This window comes from Cebus imitator, unplaced genomic scaffold (genome assembly GCF_001604975.1).
Source record: "Cebus imitator isolate Cc_AM_T3 unplaced genomic scaffold, Cebus_imitator-1.0 Scaffold258, whole genome shotgun sequence".
Lineage (NCBI taxonomy): Eukaryota > Metazoa > Chordata > Mammalia > Primates > Cebidae > Cebus > Cebus imitator.
In genome coordinates, this window is record NW_016107573.1 from 2,466,305 (window position 1) to 2,484,421 (window position 18,117).

An 18,117-nucleotide genomic window follows, 5' to 3' on the forward strand; every position below is an offset into this window, starting at 1 on the left:
ATAGAGTTTTTGTGAAGCTCCTCTGTGATTAAACACTTGCAGTGAAGACAAGCTCACTAACTCACAAGGTAGTCCATTTCAAAATGTTGACAACTGACAACTGTAGAGTTAAAAAGCTCCTCCTGGGCTGGATGTGGTGGTTCATGCCTGTAATTCTAGCACTTTGGGAGGCTGAGGTGGGTGGATTACTTGAAGTCAGGAGTTTGAGACCAGCCTGGGCAACATGGTGAAACCCCATCTTTAAAAAAGATACAAAAATTAGCCAGGAGTGGTGGCACACACTTGTAGTCCCAGCTAGTCCAGAGGCTGAGGTGGGAGGATCATTTGAACCTGGGAGGTCAAGGTTGCAGTGAGCTGAGATCATGCCATTCCATTCTATCCTGGGCAACAGAGTGAGACCCCATCTCTATTAAAAAAAAAAAAAAAAAAAAAAAAAAAAAAAAAAAAAAAAAAAAAAAAAAAAAAAAAAAAAAAAAAAAAAAAAAAGCTCCTCTTTATACTGAGCCAAATTGATGATCTCCTGTAGCCTTTACCAATTTGCTCTTACATCTTCTCTCTGGAGAGATACAAACCCAATTCCTCTACTAGACAGCTAATCTCTTTATGTGATTCTCTTAAAAGAAATTATAGTGACTCAGTCTACAATTCTATCAAGGATATAATAAATCCAATTCCATTCCCTTACTTTCAGGGGTAGAGCAGGCTTTCATGAGTCCACTTAATATGCTAAAAGAAGGGGAAATGCTCCTTCTCGCCGGCAGGCCCCCGTGCTACAGCCCAATTTAAGGCCCCTGTTTGGTAGGCTGCCCTAGATAGTCAGGAATGGCTGAGAGTCTGGCAAGGGGCAGTGCTGAACAGGCAGGCTCCCTGAGATTTTCCTACAGAGATTCACCTTAGTCTGGGTCAGAGGTTGCTGGCTCTCCATTTTGTGTATGTGTGTGTGTGTGTGTGTGTTAGAATCTGGAAAGTTTTCCACAGTGCCTGAACCTGAGAGTTGGATTTAGTAGAAAGGAGGCAGGCCTAGTAATCCATATTTTAACAAGCACTCCAGGTATTGATGATCTCACTACAGTTTACGTTTGAAGAAACACTGATGTAGGCAAAGAGATTTTTCCTTTCTGTGGGAAATAAGATGAACAACAAAAAAAAAAATCTTGTATTTTTATTTTATTTAACCATAAGTCACACACTTAACATTTAACTTATTGGTCTAATCTATTTAAATTAAATTACTAAACCTCACTTCATAAGTTACTAAATCTAATGTTATATAAATAATAGAAATAACACTTTAAATCATTTATTGTTCATTTCATACTAATCATTAATTAGGTCTATCAAAATTCTTCTAGAATAAGGAAGGAACTAATAGCATCATTTGCAGGTTACAGACTGGTAAACTGAAGTGATTATTGGGAAATATTTAATATAGGTCTTAAGAAGAGTGCCAGGTTCCTGAATTGCAGCATGTTCCCTGTTTTGGATTGTCTAACAGAAGAGGGCCTGAGGCCAGAGTTGAGGGAAAGCACATTTTGGTCCCACAATTAGCTGATCAACCTTGTGACTGAGGTTAACACATAAATCACACCTGGATAAGCGCCTCCACACACATCCTATGCAACTCTGTGGGAATATTTAATACAGCTACAGAAGGATTCCAGTACACAGGTTATAACAAGTTAAAACATTTCATGGGAGTCTAAATACCTGAAGAGTTTAATTATGAAAAAAAAAAAAAAATCCTTCTTTCCTTTGAGAAAACAGCTTCTTTCCAAAATATCTACTGTGGCTCTTTTACAAATATAATATAAAAGGTGCTTCATCTCTAACCCAGCTTTAAAGTAATGCTATCCCAAGGCAGCTCTATTGACCTTGTTTCCTTGTGGCAAAGTGAACTCATGTCCTACCTGACCAGCAATTTGGCACTTAGTAAACTGACAGAAAAAAGTTGAGCAAAAAACTTAGAAAAAGGTTTTGGAAACAGGAATTTACTTTCCTGCTAAGACAATTCATGCATGTTTTTACAAAATAAACTTATTTTAAAATAAATGTAGCAAGAATTATCTAGGTTTTATTTTCTGTTAGGGACGAAGACCTTCTCTGGTTCACTGACCTTCCTCTTCTTCCTGGAGCACTCAGAACTTTGCTGACTGCACACAAAATTCATTCTTTGAATCTGTGAGAATCACCAGAGAGAGGCATAATTCAGCAGAGATTTTGACATCTGCACAAGACATATATTAGACAGGTAGACCAAGCATTAATCCCTCAAGCTGCATAACGGATCCCAACCTGCTTTCCTGTGGGCTGGTTTGGCCCTGCATAGAGGCCTTGCTGCCAGTATCAGAGTCTGGTATTCCAAATTTCAGGAGCTAAGTTTCCCTTGGAGGCAGCCAGTTTCTGGGACAGTTTTTTGGCTCTCTCCAGTGAATTCAACACATCCAATTCTTGAGAGAAGGCTTGTCAAGGTGTGGGGCCAAGAAGGAGCAATTAAGGTTCAGGAGAGATCTGGGACACTGACTGCTTTAGAGGCAAATGTAATTTAAGTCCCAGTTTCAGGTAGTAGAGACATACTGCCTTGTCTTTTCTATGGTATGTTCAGATTAATGAATTAAGAAGAACCATAATCTTTCTACTGAGGAGTATGTTATTGGTGAAAGGGAAGTTGGTTAGTGAATCATTATAGATATATATTTTGCCATTGAGTTTGGCTTTGCTAAAGATTTTATAGCTTATTTTTGCTTAACTGAGTGAACAATTAGATATAATCTGTGAAACAATCCCCAATGCCTGGAATTCCAAGAAACACATAGAGGACATTTATATATTTTCCAGCCACTAGATGGGAGGAAAGGTTTTTCCATGTCCTATGTTTTCTCTTTGGAAGGAAAATTGAATAAGATATATATTTTTTTAAAGCAAGACTTGTGAGAATATATAGTAGAGGTTCCAAATTTATCCTTTTTGTCTTTTCTAGGAGAGGCATGTTATTATTTAATTGATATGCTATTATAATAAAATAGTGGAAGTGCCAATAAAACATTTAAGTACCATTAGAAACAAAGGTTGGGTGTCAAATGGCTAATTTAAGCACTAATTCATCCTTTAGTTTTAGAAAGCAGTTGAATTTCTGATTTCAGAAACCACAAATTCCCTTTGGCTTATACTAAGACAGAAGCTATATAAAACTCTGGGAAAATAAATAGAGCAGCCCATCAAATAACTCATTTTCTTATACATGTAAAAATTTGAAATGGCCTGTTCTAAAGGAAAGGAAATAGCAACATAAAAACTTAAAGCACAAAAACTAAGTTGTTATCTAGGAGATGCATTTGTTATGGTTTGACTCTAGGAAAAGTATCTGGTAAAACTTAACTTGTCTAGAAATGTTCCTTGGGCACGCTTTCCATTTAAACCAAACTATCCTCACTTCTATCAAATCTAGGTACACATGAAAGAAGAGAAGATGAGTGTACAAATTCTCAAATGACCAGTTGACCTGACGGTTTAATAGTTTTGTTCTCTTTTTCTTCCATTGTTCAAATAAATCAAAGTTTAATTACAAGTAGCAGAACTGTAATTTTATTGCAGTGAGTCAAAATATCTTCAATAATGAAGGTATTTTCAGTATCTTCAATATCTCAAGGTAATAGTGAAACCTGGGAACTCTCAATAGTTTATAGAATATCAGTGGGCTGAAAAACAAGTAAGTTATCAGTCAGGGGATACTTCTTAGCATAGATGAATAATCTATACAAACTACATAAACCAACAAATTTATCCACAGAAAGGAATATTTGAGAAACATTTTTCAGGCATATTCCAACTGGCTGAGTTTGTATACTTGGCGCCAAAGCCAACATCCAAGCAAAGGGCCAGTGATCAGGCAGGCTAGGAAGATTATCTGGATGATCTGAACAACATCAGATGATCATCAAATGACTTCTAATACATTTCATATTATATTTTAAACATACACCTTTTGAAGTATTTCTTTTTTCTTTTTTTTAATTATTAAGTGTTTCTTGATGCAGACTAACAAGAGGCTGCTATGATCTGTTTGCCAATAGAGCCTCAGGAGTAGAGTATCCACATACGTATCTGAAAAAAGCCCAGGAGATATGCTTTCTGTGTATGATGTTGCCCTATTTTCCATCTTTGGTTTAGTAACATATTCTCCATTTGAGAAGCCAAAAAGCAGGCTTTGCCTTAGGCACAAATAGGATAGCCAGCTGATTTGGTAGCAGTATTTGGGAAGCTCTAGAAAGGATTCCTTCTTCTAAATCATCACTTATTCCTTTATTCACTCCCTTAAAAAATGCTTGTTACTTGAATGTTCTCCCAGAGTTCTGTCTTTGGCTTTCTCCTTATTCTCCACACCTTCCCTGAGTGATCTCATCCACTTCTAGGAATCAATTACCATTCATAAGCAAAGACCCCCACATTTATGTTTACAGCCTAGACCTTCCTTCTGACCTTCAGATCCATGTGTGTATCCAACTGCCGACTAAAAATCTCCACAAGGGTATTCCACAGAAAACTCAAGCACAGTCTGCCCAAATTGGAATTCATCCTCTGCTTCTCTAAGCCTGTTCCCAATCGTCGTTCTCACTCACCCAAGGTGTCCAAGTTAAAAACCAGAGAATTATCCATGACTACTCCATCATTCTCTTGCTAGCATCTAATTAATCACTAATTCCTTTTGGTCCTACCTCCTTACTGGCTCTCAAATCCATCCATTGTCACCTATTCCCATTACTGCTTTAGTGCAGGCAAACATCATCTCTCCCAATCACTCCTACTCCCACTGTGACTGCTTCTCTAATCCATTCTCTACTCTGGAGCACAGTCTTATATGCAGATCTGACCACATCACTCTTCTGCTTCATCAATCATCCATTAATAACTTCCCATGGACCTCAGAATAAAGTCCAGGTGCTTTATGGCTGTGGCCTATGTCTGCAGCATCATCTTCCCCCACACTTAACCACTTGCAGTTCTAATGGGCCCTGCTTGCCCCGCTCTGGACTTTGCCTTTAATGCCCACTCCTATGCTTTGTTCCTACCTTCTTCATTTGGTCCAGAGGCAGCTCCAGAGTTTTTTCTGCCCGCTGGGCTTCCCTGACGCCCCAGGGCTGGGTTCTGCTCTTACCCCCTTTGTAGCATTTACTATGTAGTATTATCAGGCCTACTTACTAGTCTTCCCATTCAGAGTATAAACTCCTTGAGGTTAGTGCCATTTTTTTTTCTTTTTGAGATGGAGTCTCACTTTGTCGCCCAGGCTGGAGTACAGTGGCACAATCTCAGCTCACTACAATCTCCATCTCTCAGGTTCAAGCAATTCTTGTGCCTCAGCCTCCCAAGTAGCTGGGATTACAGGCACCTACCACCACATCCAGCTACTTTTTGTAATTTTAGTAGGGACAGCATTTTACCATATTGGCCAGGTTGGTCTCAAACTCCTGATCTCAGGTGATTTGCATGCCTCAGCCTCCCAAAGTGCTGGGATTACAGGCATGAGCCACCATGCCCAGCCCCAATATTTTAATGATCTTTGTATTCTCAGTTCCTGGCATCTGGTAGATGCTCTTTAATTATTGGCTGAATGAATGAACAAATAAATTAAATTGATTTTAAGCCAGGCCATGAGCAAGGCACTAAAATCATATCTCTAGTAATACAAAGATCAATGAGACATAGTTGGTTTCCTAGAATTGAGCCTTGCAAAGGAGAGACATTAAGTATACAATTACAATATAATGCAATATAATGTAATGCCAAAATAGGCAGTCAGCAATTCATTCAGCAGTTATTTATTGAGTGTCAGCTATATGCATGGCACTCTTTGAGGTGTTTGGGACAAATCAGTGAACAAAAAAGATAAAAATTCCTGCCCCATGGATTTTACAATCTGGCTGTGTTACTTTTTGGCTTCATACTTTCCAATGGCATCCATTGCTTTTAGGAAAATTCCAAAAATGGCCTTTCATAGCCCAGATATGGTTCTTTACATTTTCAAGAGAGGGAAAGTGTCACAGACCCTGATGAAAGCTATGTACTCTCTCTTCAGAAAAGTGCTCACATCTCCACTCACTCATCTACTTTGGCAGGCTGTTTGAGGCATTACTAGAACGCCTGAGTACTTCCCAGTTAGAGTTATGACTCCTCAGGCCCTGGCTGTGCCTAGCCTCATACCTTGCTTCTTATACCTTGGTTCCTCTTAATTCTGAACCTTTGCACATGATATTCCTTCTGCCTAAAATGTTCTTTCCCCTCCACTGCCCCTCCCTTTTTGCCTAGTTGATTCCTGCTCATTCTTTCAGATCTCAGATAAAAAATTATTTCCTCAAAGAAACTCTCTCCATCACAAATAAGTTAGGTCTCCCAATCATAGAACTGTTTAGAGTTCTAGGAGATTAGGAACATGCATGTCTTGGTTACATTTGTATCACTAACATCTACCAAGTGCCTTGACATAGTAAAGGTTCAATAAATACTTTTTGATGAATAGATTTTCAAAGAGCACTCTGCCTGAAGTGTAGAAATGTATTGGAGACATCAAGCAGATACAGGTGATGAGTCTGCTATAGTGGTAGACAGGTGATAACTTGCGTGGCAGTGGAGATGGAGAGAAGTCAAACTTGAGAGATATATTTGGGAGATAGAGTCAGAAGGATGGCCAATTGGATACATGGTAAGAGAGAGATAGATGGGTCAATAATAACTCCCCAGTTTCTACTTTAGCTAACTGCATGGATAGAGGTGCTGTTCTCTCAGGTTGAGAACAATGGGAGTTTTGAACCTACTGAGTTTGGAGTGCCTGCAAAACCTCCACGTGGACAGGTTGAATTGGTGGCTATACGTGGAAGTCTGAAGTTCAAGAAAGAGGTCTGGGTTAGGGATGTAAATTTGAAAGTCATAAGCATATGGAGGGTAATTAATGCTGTGGGTGTGGAAGAGTTTGTTTATTGAAAGACCAGAGCGTGAAAAGGGAAAGAGATCAGGACATAGCCTAAGGAACTCCAACATTTAGAGATAAGTTAGAGGATGAGCCAACAAAGGAAACTGAGAAAGAGAGAGACAAAAGAAGACAAGCAGACTGTCATGTTGAGAAAGCCACGGGGTTTTAAGAAGAAGAAGAGGAGAAATTAAAAGGGGGTGGTCAATAGTGTCAAGTGTTGCTGAGAGGGCAAGGAAGATGAAGACTCAAATATGTCCACTTGATTTCACCACATGGAGTTTACTGGATTGGTGGGAAGTCACCTTGAAGTCATTTGAAGAGTGAATAAAAGATTAAAGAAATTGAGGCAAGTACACAAAGTTGTATAGAAGTCAAGAGGGAGTGACCAACTCACCAGGGGAATTTAGAGAGGGTCCTTAGAAGAGACATTGAGCTGGTTCTTGAAGGATAAGTAGCAGTTCACCAGACTGGAAGTGGTGGTGGGAGCAGGGGGAGATTATTCTAGGCAGAAAGTTCAATATGCTTAAAGACAATGAAACATGAAAAGATACAGAAAATATATGAGATGGTGGGAAATGTCCCTTTATTAGATTGGCTCTTAGGGTTAGGCATTATGTATCCAACACACTACTGTTAAAAATGACTCAATAGGACGTTAGTGTAAGCGAATTTACCAAGTGGTCTCCAAGTGGCAGCCTATTAAAAACAGATCCTCACAGGTTTAAAAAAAAAAAAAAAAGACAGATATGTTGTGACACAGAAAGGGCAGTTTAGGGCACAGTACTTGTTTTGCATGAGAAGGTAGACCTGCATGGGGAACCAAGGGAGAGGGCAGCCCCAGGCAACCAAGAAATATGGTGAGTTTTGTGCTTGGGGTGAGTGCAGGGAATTTTGCTTACTTCAAAATTATTTTTCAAGTCCGATCTGGCAAAATGTTTTCTTTTGAGAAAACCAGTTCTCACCAGTATAAATGTGTAGTTAAGTTTATGTCTAGAATCTTTGGGTTTGGCAGTTTTCAGATCAAATATCTCTATGGTTCAAAGGATCTATGTCCCTAAAAGTAAGTTATAGCACTGATGTTAGTTTTGATTCCCTTAACATTTATCTTTTTGCCACAATGAAATGTAGATCAACAGTAATTATAAAATAAATGCTATTAACATAAATGTAGTTTATATTAATATTGTGATGAATGAGCAGTAAGAAAGCAAATGCTTTGAGAGAATACTAACCTCCAACACCAGTGGAGCTGTAGACTTTAATATGTTGGTGCAGTAAGGGCAAGAAAGGAGTAAAACATGACAAAAATTATCCAAGTTTATGGTAATGCCATTGACCAAGATTGGAAACAGAAGTTGAGGGAGTGGGAGGTGGGAACATGGTGGGGAAATAGATGGAGAAATAATTGACTCTGTTTTTAAGATTCTGAATTGGAGGTGAGATATCCAAATGTTCACTAGGCGTTGCCTATGTGAACTGGAGCTAAGGATGGAGGAAATCACATCGAGAGCACATTGGGGACTATCCCATGTTTTACGGGACCTATGAAGGGGTTGCCCATTCAATTAATTTCTTTATCTTCTGCAGTTTGTGGCCAGAGTTCTGGACCATGACTATCTCTCGTTAGGAGATAAATGTATATTCTTCTTAGGCTCACAATCAGATATTTCCATTTATCTCCAAAAGTTATTATATAAGTTCCCCCTTACCCCTCTTCTCTAAGGCATCATATGACTTAAAATTTTATAATTCATTTATTTGAAAAATATTTTTTGAGCACCTTATGTGTGCCAGACATTGTGCTAAACACTAAAGATACAAAACTGATCAAGACACTTCCTGTCCTCAAAGAAGGCCTGGTAGGGGGAAACAAACAGGTTACCAAGAAAATGACAGAGTCATGTATAGGGTCCAGCAGGGGTTCGAAAAAGATCTTATCAGTTCTTTCTGGGGAGGCCTGGCAAGGCTTCAAAAGGGATATAAAGCTTGAACTAATTAATGCAAAATGAGCAGACATTCACTAGGCAAACAGCATTAGGAAATGGGGTTGCAGATAACACAATTTAGACAGAAGGAGCACAGGTACAGGGACATAAAGTATGATACCTCTGGGGAATTGGGTGTAGTTCTACAGGGCTAACAGGAAAGGTGTGGGAGTGGTGGGCTGGGTCAGAAAATGTCATTCTTTAAAGTTTGGATTTTGTAATGGGAGTTTGTAATGAAGTGCACTGAAGGGTTCCAAGAGCAGATCTGTTTTAGAAAGATCCCTATGGCAGCAGTGTGAAGGGTGGATTGGAGAGGAGTGAGATAAGAAGCAATGAGGTTACTTCAGAAAAAAGATGACCTGAGCAAGACCAAAAGCAGCAGTGAAGTTAGAGGGAGAGCATTAAAAGGATAGAGGGCTCAGGAGAGACAGAATGAATGCCTGAAGCTGAGCCCTACCATCACTTGATCATTCATTGGAATGAGCACAGGTATAGTAAAGGAAAGAAAGGAGTAAAACATGACAAAAAATTACTCAAGTTTCTGATTATGCCAGTGACCAAGATGGGAAATAGAAGTCAAGGGAGTAGGAGAAAGGAGAATGGTAGGGAAGATGGATGAAGAAACAACTGACCCTGTTTTCAAGATTCTGAATTGGAATAGATGCCAAATGAGGATGTCCACCAGGCATTGACTGTGTGATGTGGAGCTAAGGATGAAGGAAATTGCATTGAAGGCATAGATTGAAAGAAGTGTTTACTTGGGACAAAAGAAAGGATATTACTGCTTCTGAGGTCTGAAGGAATGAGCTAAAGTGGATACAGAGATAGGCAAATATCTAAATATGGTAGCAGAAAGTTGAAAGATTTATGTTTGATGGCCTTAATTCTATGAAGTACAGTTTAGGCCATCTACTTAGAATGGGAGTAAATTGGTCTTGGGTGGCATTTAAAACACTTAAATGGTGAAAGTACAGAATGGTCATTTGGACAATGGGAAAAGCAGTAGATCATAGATTTGTAAAAATAATGTAGACTGTTACTTAGGATCCAGATAGCTTTAAGACTTATTACATTCAAATTAAACATTTAAATGCTTACAACGGACTATATACTAAAAACATCACATATGTTATGTTATTTATTCCTCACAATAACTGTGTGTGATGGGAGAGTGAGTGGTTATTTCTCTTTTACAGATATAGAAACTGAAGCTCAGAGAAGTGAAATGACTTATTCAGTTCACACATTTAGTAAGTAGAAGTTTTTAACCCAGGTCTCCTGATTTAAGTTTAGTGCTCCTTATATTTTGTTTCTTCAACCCAAAGGGGAAAACAAGGTAAGAAATTATAGAAGAGACCATGAGAATTCTTTGTAGGGCTCTTAAGCTGCTATCTGGGGTTGACCTTTCCTTAGGCACAGCCTATTGGGACCTTAAACTAAACACAGCCAAAGTCAAATATATTGTTTCTCCTTTGTAACCAATTTTTCCTCATGACGCTACAATTTCTGCAAATCGTCATTTCCTAGTCATCAAAGGTAGAAAACATTGCCACCTTAGATTCCTTTCTCATCTCCTAATGCCTACACAGTGTTCTTGTAATGAGTAAATGGAATAGCACAGTAGAGCACTTGGTACAACATCACAAATGTGCAAGTCATTCAGTGACTGACAGTTATCATAATTCCTCCTGCCACAGGAATCCCTAACTTCAGGCAAATTGGATATTTGTGGTACATTGAAAAATGGACCCCCAAAAGATGTCCATATCCTAAATTCTGAAACCTATAAACGTGACCTTACATGGCAAAAATATAAAAGGGAGGGAGTGTCTCTATAGATGTAATAAAGGATCTTGAAATGGAGAGTTCTTCTTAATTATCCAGGTAGACCCTAAATGTTATCATATGTATCCTTGTAAGACTAAGGCAGTGGGAGATGTGAACACAGACAGAAGAGAAGACAATGTGACAATAGGGTCAGAGACTGTTGTGACCAGGAATGCCAGCAGCTACTAGAAGCTGGACAAGGTAAAGAACAAAACCTCTCTTAGAGCCCCCAGAGGCAGTGAGGCACTACTGACATGTTGATTGCAATCCACCTTTCACACTGCTGCCGTAGGGATCTTTCTAAAACAGATCTGCTCTTAGAACCCTTCAGTGCACTTCATTACAAACTCCCATTTTTAAAATTTTTATTTATTTATTTATTTATTTAGAGACAGAGTCTTGCTCTTTCACCAGGTGCCAGGTTGGAGTGCAGTGGCACAATCTCTGCTCACTGCAACCTCTGCCTCCCAGCTTCAAGCAATTCTCCTGCCTCAGTCTCCTGAGTAGCTGCGACTACAGGCACGCTCCACCATGCCCAGCTAATTTTTGTATTTTAGTTAGAGATGGGGTTTCACTATGTTGGCCAGGATGGTCTCGATCTCTTGACCTCATGATCTACCCGCCTCAGCCTCCCAAAGTGCTGGGATTACAGGTGTGAGCCACCACGCCCGGCCATTGTTGGTGTTTTAAACCACCAAATATGTAATTTGTTACAGCAACCAAGGGAACTAATCCTCCAAACATACCACATTCTTTTCCCTCTTCTCTATTTCCTCTAAATTTAAGAAAACAGAAATCTTCCATTGCTTTCTTTCTTTTAAGTTTTGAATAATTCCCTCAAGGCCAATTTCTAATAGAACTTCATCCACAAAGCCTCTTTTGGTCCTTTAATCTGACATGAACTTTCTTTCTAATGAAAATCCACAGCATATTTTTGTAATTAAATGTTTGTGACAACATAAATACTTATAAACAAATTGTCCTATATCTGGGATTGGATTTTTATTTAGGAATTCATGTGTATTAATTTTATGGTCTTTCGCCTCTCTGCAATACATTACACAATGTCTTTCATACAGTAAGTATTAATAATTCTTTTGCTACATTACTTCTGCTACTTATAAAAGTGTTCATTCAGTTACACAGTTATTCATACATTCAAAAGCCATACTGTCTAAATTGATAGCTATCAGCTACATGTGGCCATTTATATTTAAATTAATCAAAATGGAATAAAACAAAATTTACTTCCTCAGTTGCATTAGCCACATTTCTAGTGCTCAATAGCCACACGTAGTGAGTGGCTACCTATTTGACATCGCAGATACAGAACATTTTCATCATCACAGAAAGTTCTGTTGGACAAAGAGAGCTATTCTATGTGGTAACCTTGAATACTTACAAGTAAATAGAAAATTTCTTAGGGACTATGATGATAATAAGAATATAGATACTAGAAATAATGTTTCCTCAAAACACAAAGGCATATTATGATAAAAATGATGTTTCCCAAGATTAATTCCTCAAATAAATATAATCTCAATCAAAATTCCAATAATACATCTTTTGGAATTTGTTAGTCTGATTCTAATAGTTATCTGAATAAGCAAATGTATGAGAAAATCTTAAAAACCAAAAAAGAAGAAGAATGAGGAGAAACAGTTACCCTTCCAGATATTAAAACCTACTATAAAATTAATTTAAAAATATAGCAACAGTACAAGAGCATGTACATAGATAAGTGAAATAGAATAGCAAATTTAAAAACAAACTTATGCTTTGGTTTATGAAAAAGGTGGCATTTCAATTAGCAGGGAAAGGGCAGGCTATTCAGGTGGTACGAATAAAATGGGAAAAAAGTTCTCATACTGGGGGAAATTTCCCAGCTAACTTAAGGAACAAAATGTATAAACCCAAACTACAAATTTATTAAAACAAAATATAGAAAAAATGATTTATAACTTTAGCACTGGGAAGACCTTCTTAAACAACATATAAAATGTATAAAATAGTGAGATCATGGAAAAACATCTGAATTCACAGGTCGGAAGACAATGTTGTTAAGATGTCAATACTACCCAAAGCAATCTACAGATTCAACACAATCTTTGTCAAAATCCCAAAAACATTTTTTGCAGTGATAGAAAAACCCATTCTAAAATTTATATGGGATCTCAAAGATCTCCAGATGGTCAAAACAATCTTGAATAAGAAAAACAAAGTTGAAGGTCTCACATTTCCTGATTTCAAAGCTTACTACAAACTTACAGTAATCAAAACAGTGTGATACTGGCATAAAGACAGACATATAGACCAATGGAGTAAAGAGCCCAGAAATAAACCCTCATGTAGATGGTCAAATGATTTTCAACAAAAATGCCAAGATCATTCAATGAGGAAAGACAGTCTTTCCAATAAACGCTGTTGAGAAAACGGAATACCCATATGCAAAAGAATAAAGTTGGACCTTTATCTTAGATCATGCATAAAAGTTAACTCAGAAAAGTTCAAAGACCTAAACTTAAGAGCCAAAACTATAAGGCCCTTAGAAGAAAACATAAGGAAAATCTTTATAACATTGCAGTTGACAAGGATTTCTTAGATATGACACAAAAAGCAAAGTCAAAAGAAAAAATAGGTAACTTGAACTTCAAAATTTAAAACTTTTGTGCATCAAAGGACACTGTTATCAAGAAGGCAATCCATGGAATGAGAAAAAAAATTTACAAATTATATATCTGATAATGGATTAATGTCCAAAATATATAAAGCATTCCTAAAATTCAACAACAACAAAACAACCTGATTTTAGTGGGTATGGTGGCTCACACTTGTAATCTCAGCTATTCAAGAGATTGAGGCAGGAAGATCACCTAAACTCAGGAGTTTGAGACCAGCCTGGGCAACATGGTGAGACTCTGTCTCTTAAAATACAAACAAACAAAATCCTGAATTTAAAATGGGCAAAGGACTTGAAGAGACATTTCTCTAAATAAGATACGCAATTGGCCAATTTGCATCTCATCAGAGATGCAAATTAAAACCACAGAGATATATATCACTTCATACTCATTATAATAGCTATTCTTAAAAAAAAAAAAAAAAAAAAAAAACCAGAAAGTAACAAGTTGGGGATGATGTGAAGAAACTGGAACACTTGTGCATTGCTGGTAGAAATGTTAAATGGTGCAGTGCTACGGAAAACAGTAGAGCGGTTCTTCAAAAAATTAAAAATAGAATCACCATATTATCCAGCAATTCCACTGCTGGGTACACATCCAACAGCATTATTCACAATAGCCAAAAGGTAAAAGCAACCCACCTGTCCCTCGATAGAAGAATGGATAAACAAAATATGGTATATACATACAATGGAATATTATTTGGCTTTAAAAGGAAGGATATTTTGATACATGCTCAAACATGGATGAACTTTGAGGACATTAAGTGAAATAAGCCAGTCACAAAAGAACAAATATTACATAATTCCACTCGTATAAGATATATAGAGTAGTCAATTCATAAAGACAGAAAATAGAATGACGATTACCAGGGGCTATGGGGAGAGGGAGATGGGGAGTTATTGTTTAATGGGTATTGAGTTTCAGTTTGGGAAGATGAAAAAACTCCTGGAAATGGTTAGTGGTGACAGTTGCACAACAATGTTAATACACTTAATGCCACTGATCTGTACCCTTAAAAATGGTTAAAATGGCAAATTCTATATTATATATTGTTTACCACAATAAAAAATCAATGCAAAAGGAAAAAAAAGAAAAGTCAGCACATGGCCGGCTGTGGTGTCTCATGCCTGTAATCCCAGAACTTTGGGAGGCCAAGGCAGGTGGATTACTCGAGCCCAGTGGCTTGAGAACAGCCTGGGCAACATGGATAAACCCTATATCTACAAAAAATACAAAAAATTAGCTGGGCATAGTGGCACATGCCTGTAACCCCAGCTACTCAGGAGGCTGAGTTGGGAGAGGATTGCTTGTGAGCAGGAGGCAGAGGCTGCAGGTGAGCCAAGATCATGCCACTGCACTCTAGCCTGGGCAACAGAGTGAGACCCTGTCTCAAAAAAACAAAAAAAGAAAAGAAAATCAGTACATGATTTATAAAAATGATGAAACCATAAAAAATAAGTGTCTTCTCTTATTGCAATGCAAACTTTGAACAGGACTGTTTAGTTTCACTAATCAAAAACTTCAAATATCTTCTAGCCCCCTAGGCCTCTATCCTAGAGAAATGCTCCCATATATGCACAAAGAGTTATGTTCAAAGACATTCCTGAAGCAATGTTCCTAAGAGAAAGTGAAAACTTAAATGTTCCATCAATATCAAAAACTTGAAATAAACCTAGAATACTTTAATACTAAGGATTACTATGCCACAGTTAAAAAGAATGAGGCTCATTTAAGTGTACTGATAGGGAAAAATCTATAAGACGTATGTTAAGTGAAAAAAGTAAGTTCAAAAAAAGGACAATATTATGGCATTTGTGATTTTAAGATGTCTACAAATCAAATGTATGCAGGTATATACCTACATACAGTACTGCCTAATAAAAATAGAATACAAAACGCAATTACACACCAGATAAATACTCTTAAATTTGAGCCATATTTTAAGATTGTTGAAATTAAAATTTAATATTTAATTTAACCTAATATATTAAAAACTATCATTTCAATTTATGAATATTAAAATGATGGAGATATTTTACATTTTTTTTGGTAGTACATCCTCACAATCCAGCATATATTTTATACTTACATCTCAATTCAAACTAGCCATATTTTCAAGTGCTCAATAGCTACATGTGGCTAGTGGCTGCCATATTGAACAACACATTGTGTGTTCACACGTGCATGTGTGTGTGCGTGAGTGCATGTGTGTATGTTTGTGTGTATATTTTGAGACAGCCTAAGCTAGGGTGCAGTGGTGCCATCCATAGCTTACTGCAGCCTTGACCTCTCCGTCTCAGGTAATCCTCCCACCTCAGCCTCCTGAGTACCTGGGACTACAGGCATGCACCACCACGCCCAGCTAATTTTTGTATTTTTCGTAGAGATGGGGTTTCACCATGTTGCCCAAGCTGATCTCAAACTCCTGAGCTCAAGTTATCAGCCCACTCCAGCCTCCCAAAGTGCTAGGACTACTGGTGTGAGCCACTATGCTTAGCCTGTATGTGTGTTTTAAATGCAAAGGAAAAGGTATGGAATACCCTTATTGGCAGTTTTTGAACCATCTATGAGAATGTATTCACGTGTAAATTATATTAAACATATTTAAACTTAAAAAGATGAAGTTTCATATTAATGTGTTTATTAATTCTGTTAAAATTGTGTCTTCTATTACTTGATATGTTTATAATAATCAACATGTTTATTACTTTAATCTCTTTTATCCCCTTTATTTCAAAGTGATAAAAAATGTTATTGTAAAAATCTTTTTATTTGCAATCTTGCTTTATTTGTAAAGGTAAGAAAGAACATTTTAAAATATAACATTTATTTGGCTTTTTAAAATTATAAAATATTCTAAAATATTATTAAATGCTTTTTGATAGAAAAATATCAGTTACTTTCTTACTTTCAAATGCCTGGGCAAATAATTATGAATTCTGTGGTAGTTAAAAGTGGATACATTAAATACATAAACACGCACAAGCACATACTTGAGGTAATTATAAAAATGAAAAAAGTTGTTTCTTGGTTTGTGGCATGAATAGAGGAAATTTACAGGCAATGACATGATGGTGTCATTAGATGTACTAAAGTTTGACATACGTTTGCTGATTCTTCAAAAAAGAGATGAAAAGATAACAGATACAGAATTGGAAATGCAATACCCTGCTTCTCACAGACTTGCTATGTAGGTCATTTGCTTGAACATGAGTCTCTATAAGTGCTTTAGCAGGTGTTGAAAGGAACATAGCGTAACTGTAAGTACAGAAATGACTATAGAGATAGGTCCCATAAAATATCAGAAAAAGACCACTTTGGTATGAAAATTGTCTAAGATGGAAGATCTCTACTGGTACAATATCTAAACCTCAGGTCATAACTGCCTGTCTCACTGGCAGAAAGGAGAAATCAAAGTAGACAACAGTTAGGAATTCTGGCATCCCCCAATAAAGTTCCTCCATACATGGCAGAGGCAGAGTTGCAAGATACAGTCACTAAGAAGTCAGATTTTCACTTGAAATTGGCCCTAAATTCACTTGAAGAGAAATAGAAAGCCTCTAAAGAGAAGCAGTTGGGTGTTCAGAATAAGTATAAGTTTTACATGAGGGGTACACACCTAAACTTAATGTTCATATTATTTTTCCAGGAAATGATGAAACATTTTCAAAATTTCTAACACAAAATGAGAATAATCATACCTCTCTTCCTGATCTACTTTTTAAAAAACATATTCAAACACTTTGCTGTAATTAACAGAATTTTCTACAGCATCAATTTAGTTCAAGTACAGTTATTTAATTGCCCCCAGTTTTGTTAGTTTTATGTATCTATTTCAATAGCTAAAACATATAAATAATAATAATATGCAATTCAAAGGTAATATAAAAGTATATAGTGAAACTCTCCCTGCTGTCCCAGAACCACTCAAGTCCCCTCCTGAAAGACAACCACTGTTACCAGTTTCTTTTACATCTTGCAAAAACATCTGTACTGTTTTCATTTTAAAATCAACTGCATCACTAAAAACTTAAACTGTTATAAAATTCATGATATCACTCTCTTCAAGTTGTTTTATTTAATCTGGGCCAGGCCTGGCCACAGTAAGAGTAAATGAGGAAATGGAGCGTTGTGACCAAGTAACAGACCTATCTGCAGGGCTACTCTTGGTCTTTTACGGAGGTGAGCTTTCTTTGCATTCCTCCAGTTATTCTCCCCATCTAGAGAACACATATTCTCCTCCTGACTAAAGAAAATGAAAGAAAATCAAAGAATGAAAGGGTAAAAGAGGAGGGTCAGGCAAGCAGAAGAGTCAAGGCACCATGCTAAGTGCTATGGCGGCGATGAGGGCAGGACACGGTGATGAGGGCAGGACACCGTGGCAGCAGGAGTGGGCAGTAGAGTGGTTCAAGATAGTAAGGAACATACATATGTAAACAACAAACTCCAACAAACATCCAACACAGGAGGGATGGGCAGTAGAGTGGTTCAAGGTAGTAAGGAACATACATATGTAAACAACAAACTCCAACAAACATCCAACACAGGTAAGATGAAGTAAGGGCTAAATAAAGGTACAAGCAGTAGGCTGTAAGAATATGGATGGAAAAGAAGAATGGAGAGAGGCCTTCATAAATTAGCCCTGGGCTGGCTAAGCATG

At 37.4% G+C, this 18,117-nt stretch overlaps 1 protein-coding gene across 1 annotated transcript in view; it reads right to left on the reverse strand.

Annotated features, from left to right (window-relative positions):
- Positions 1-1,152: 1,152 nt before the first annotated feature.
- HORMAD2 (HORMA domain containing 2) overlaps positions 1,153-18,117 on the reverse strand; it is an 80,804-nt gene continuing 63,839 nt past the window's right edge. The window contains exon 10 of the mRNA XM_017499644.2: positions 1,153-2,176. Coding sequence (XP_017355133.1) covers positions 2,072-2,176 — 105 coding nt within the window. The 3' untranslated portion in view covers positions 1,153-2,071. The remainder of the gene's footprint in view (positions 2,177-18,117) is intronic.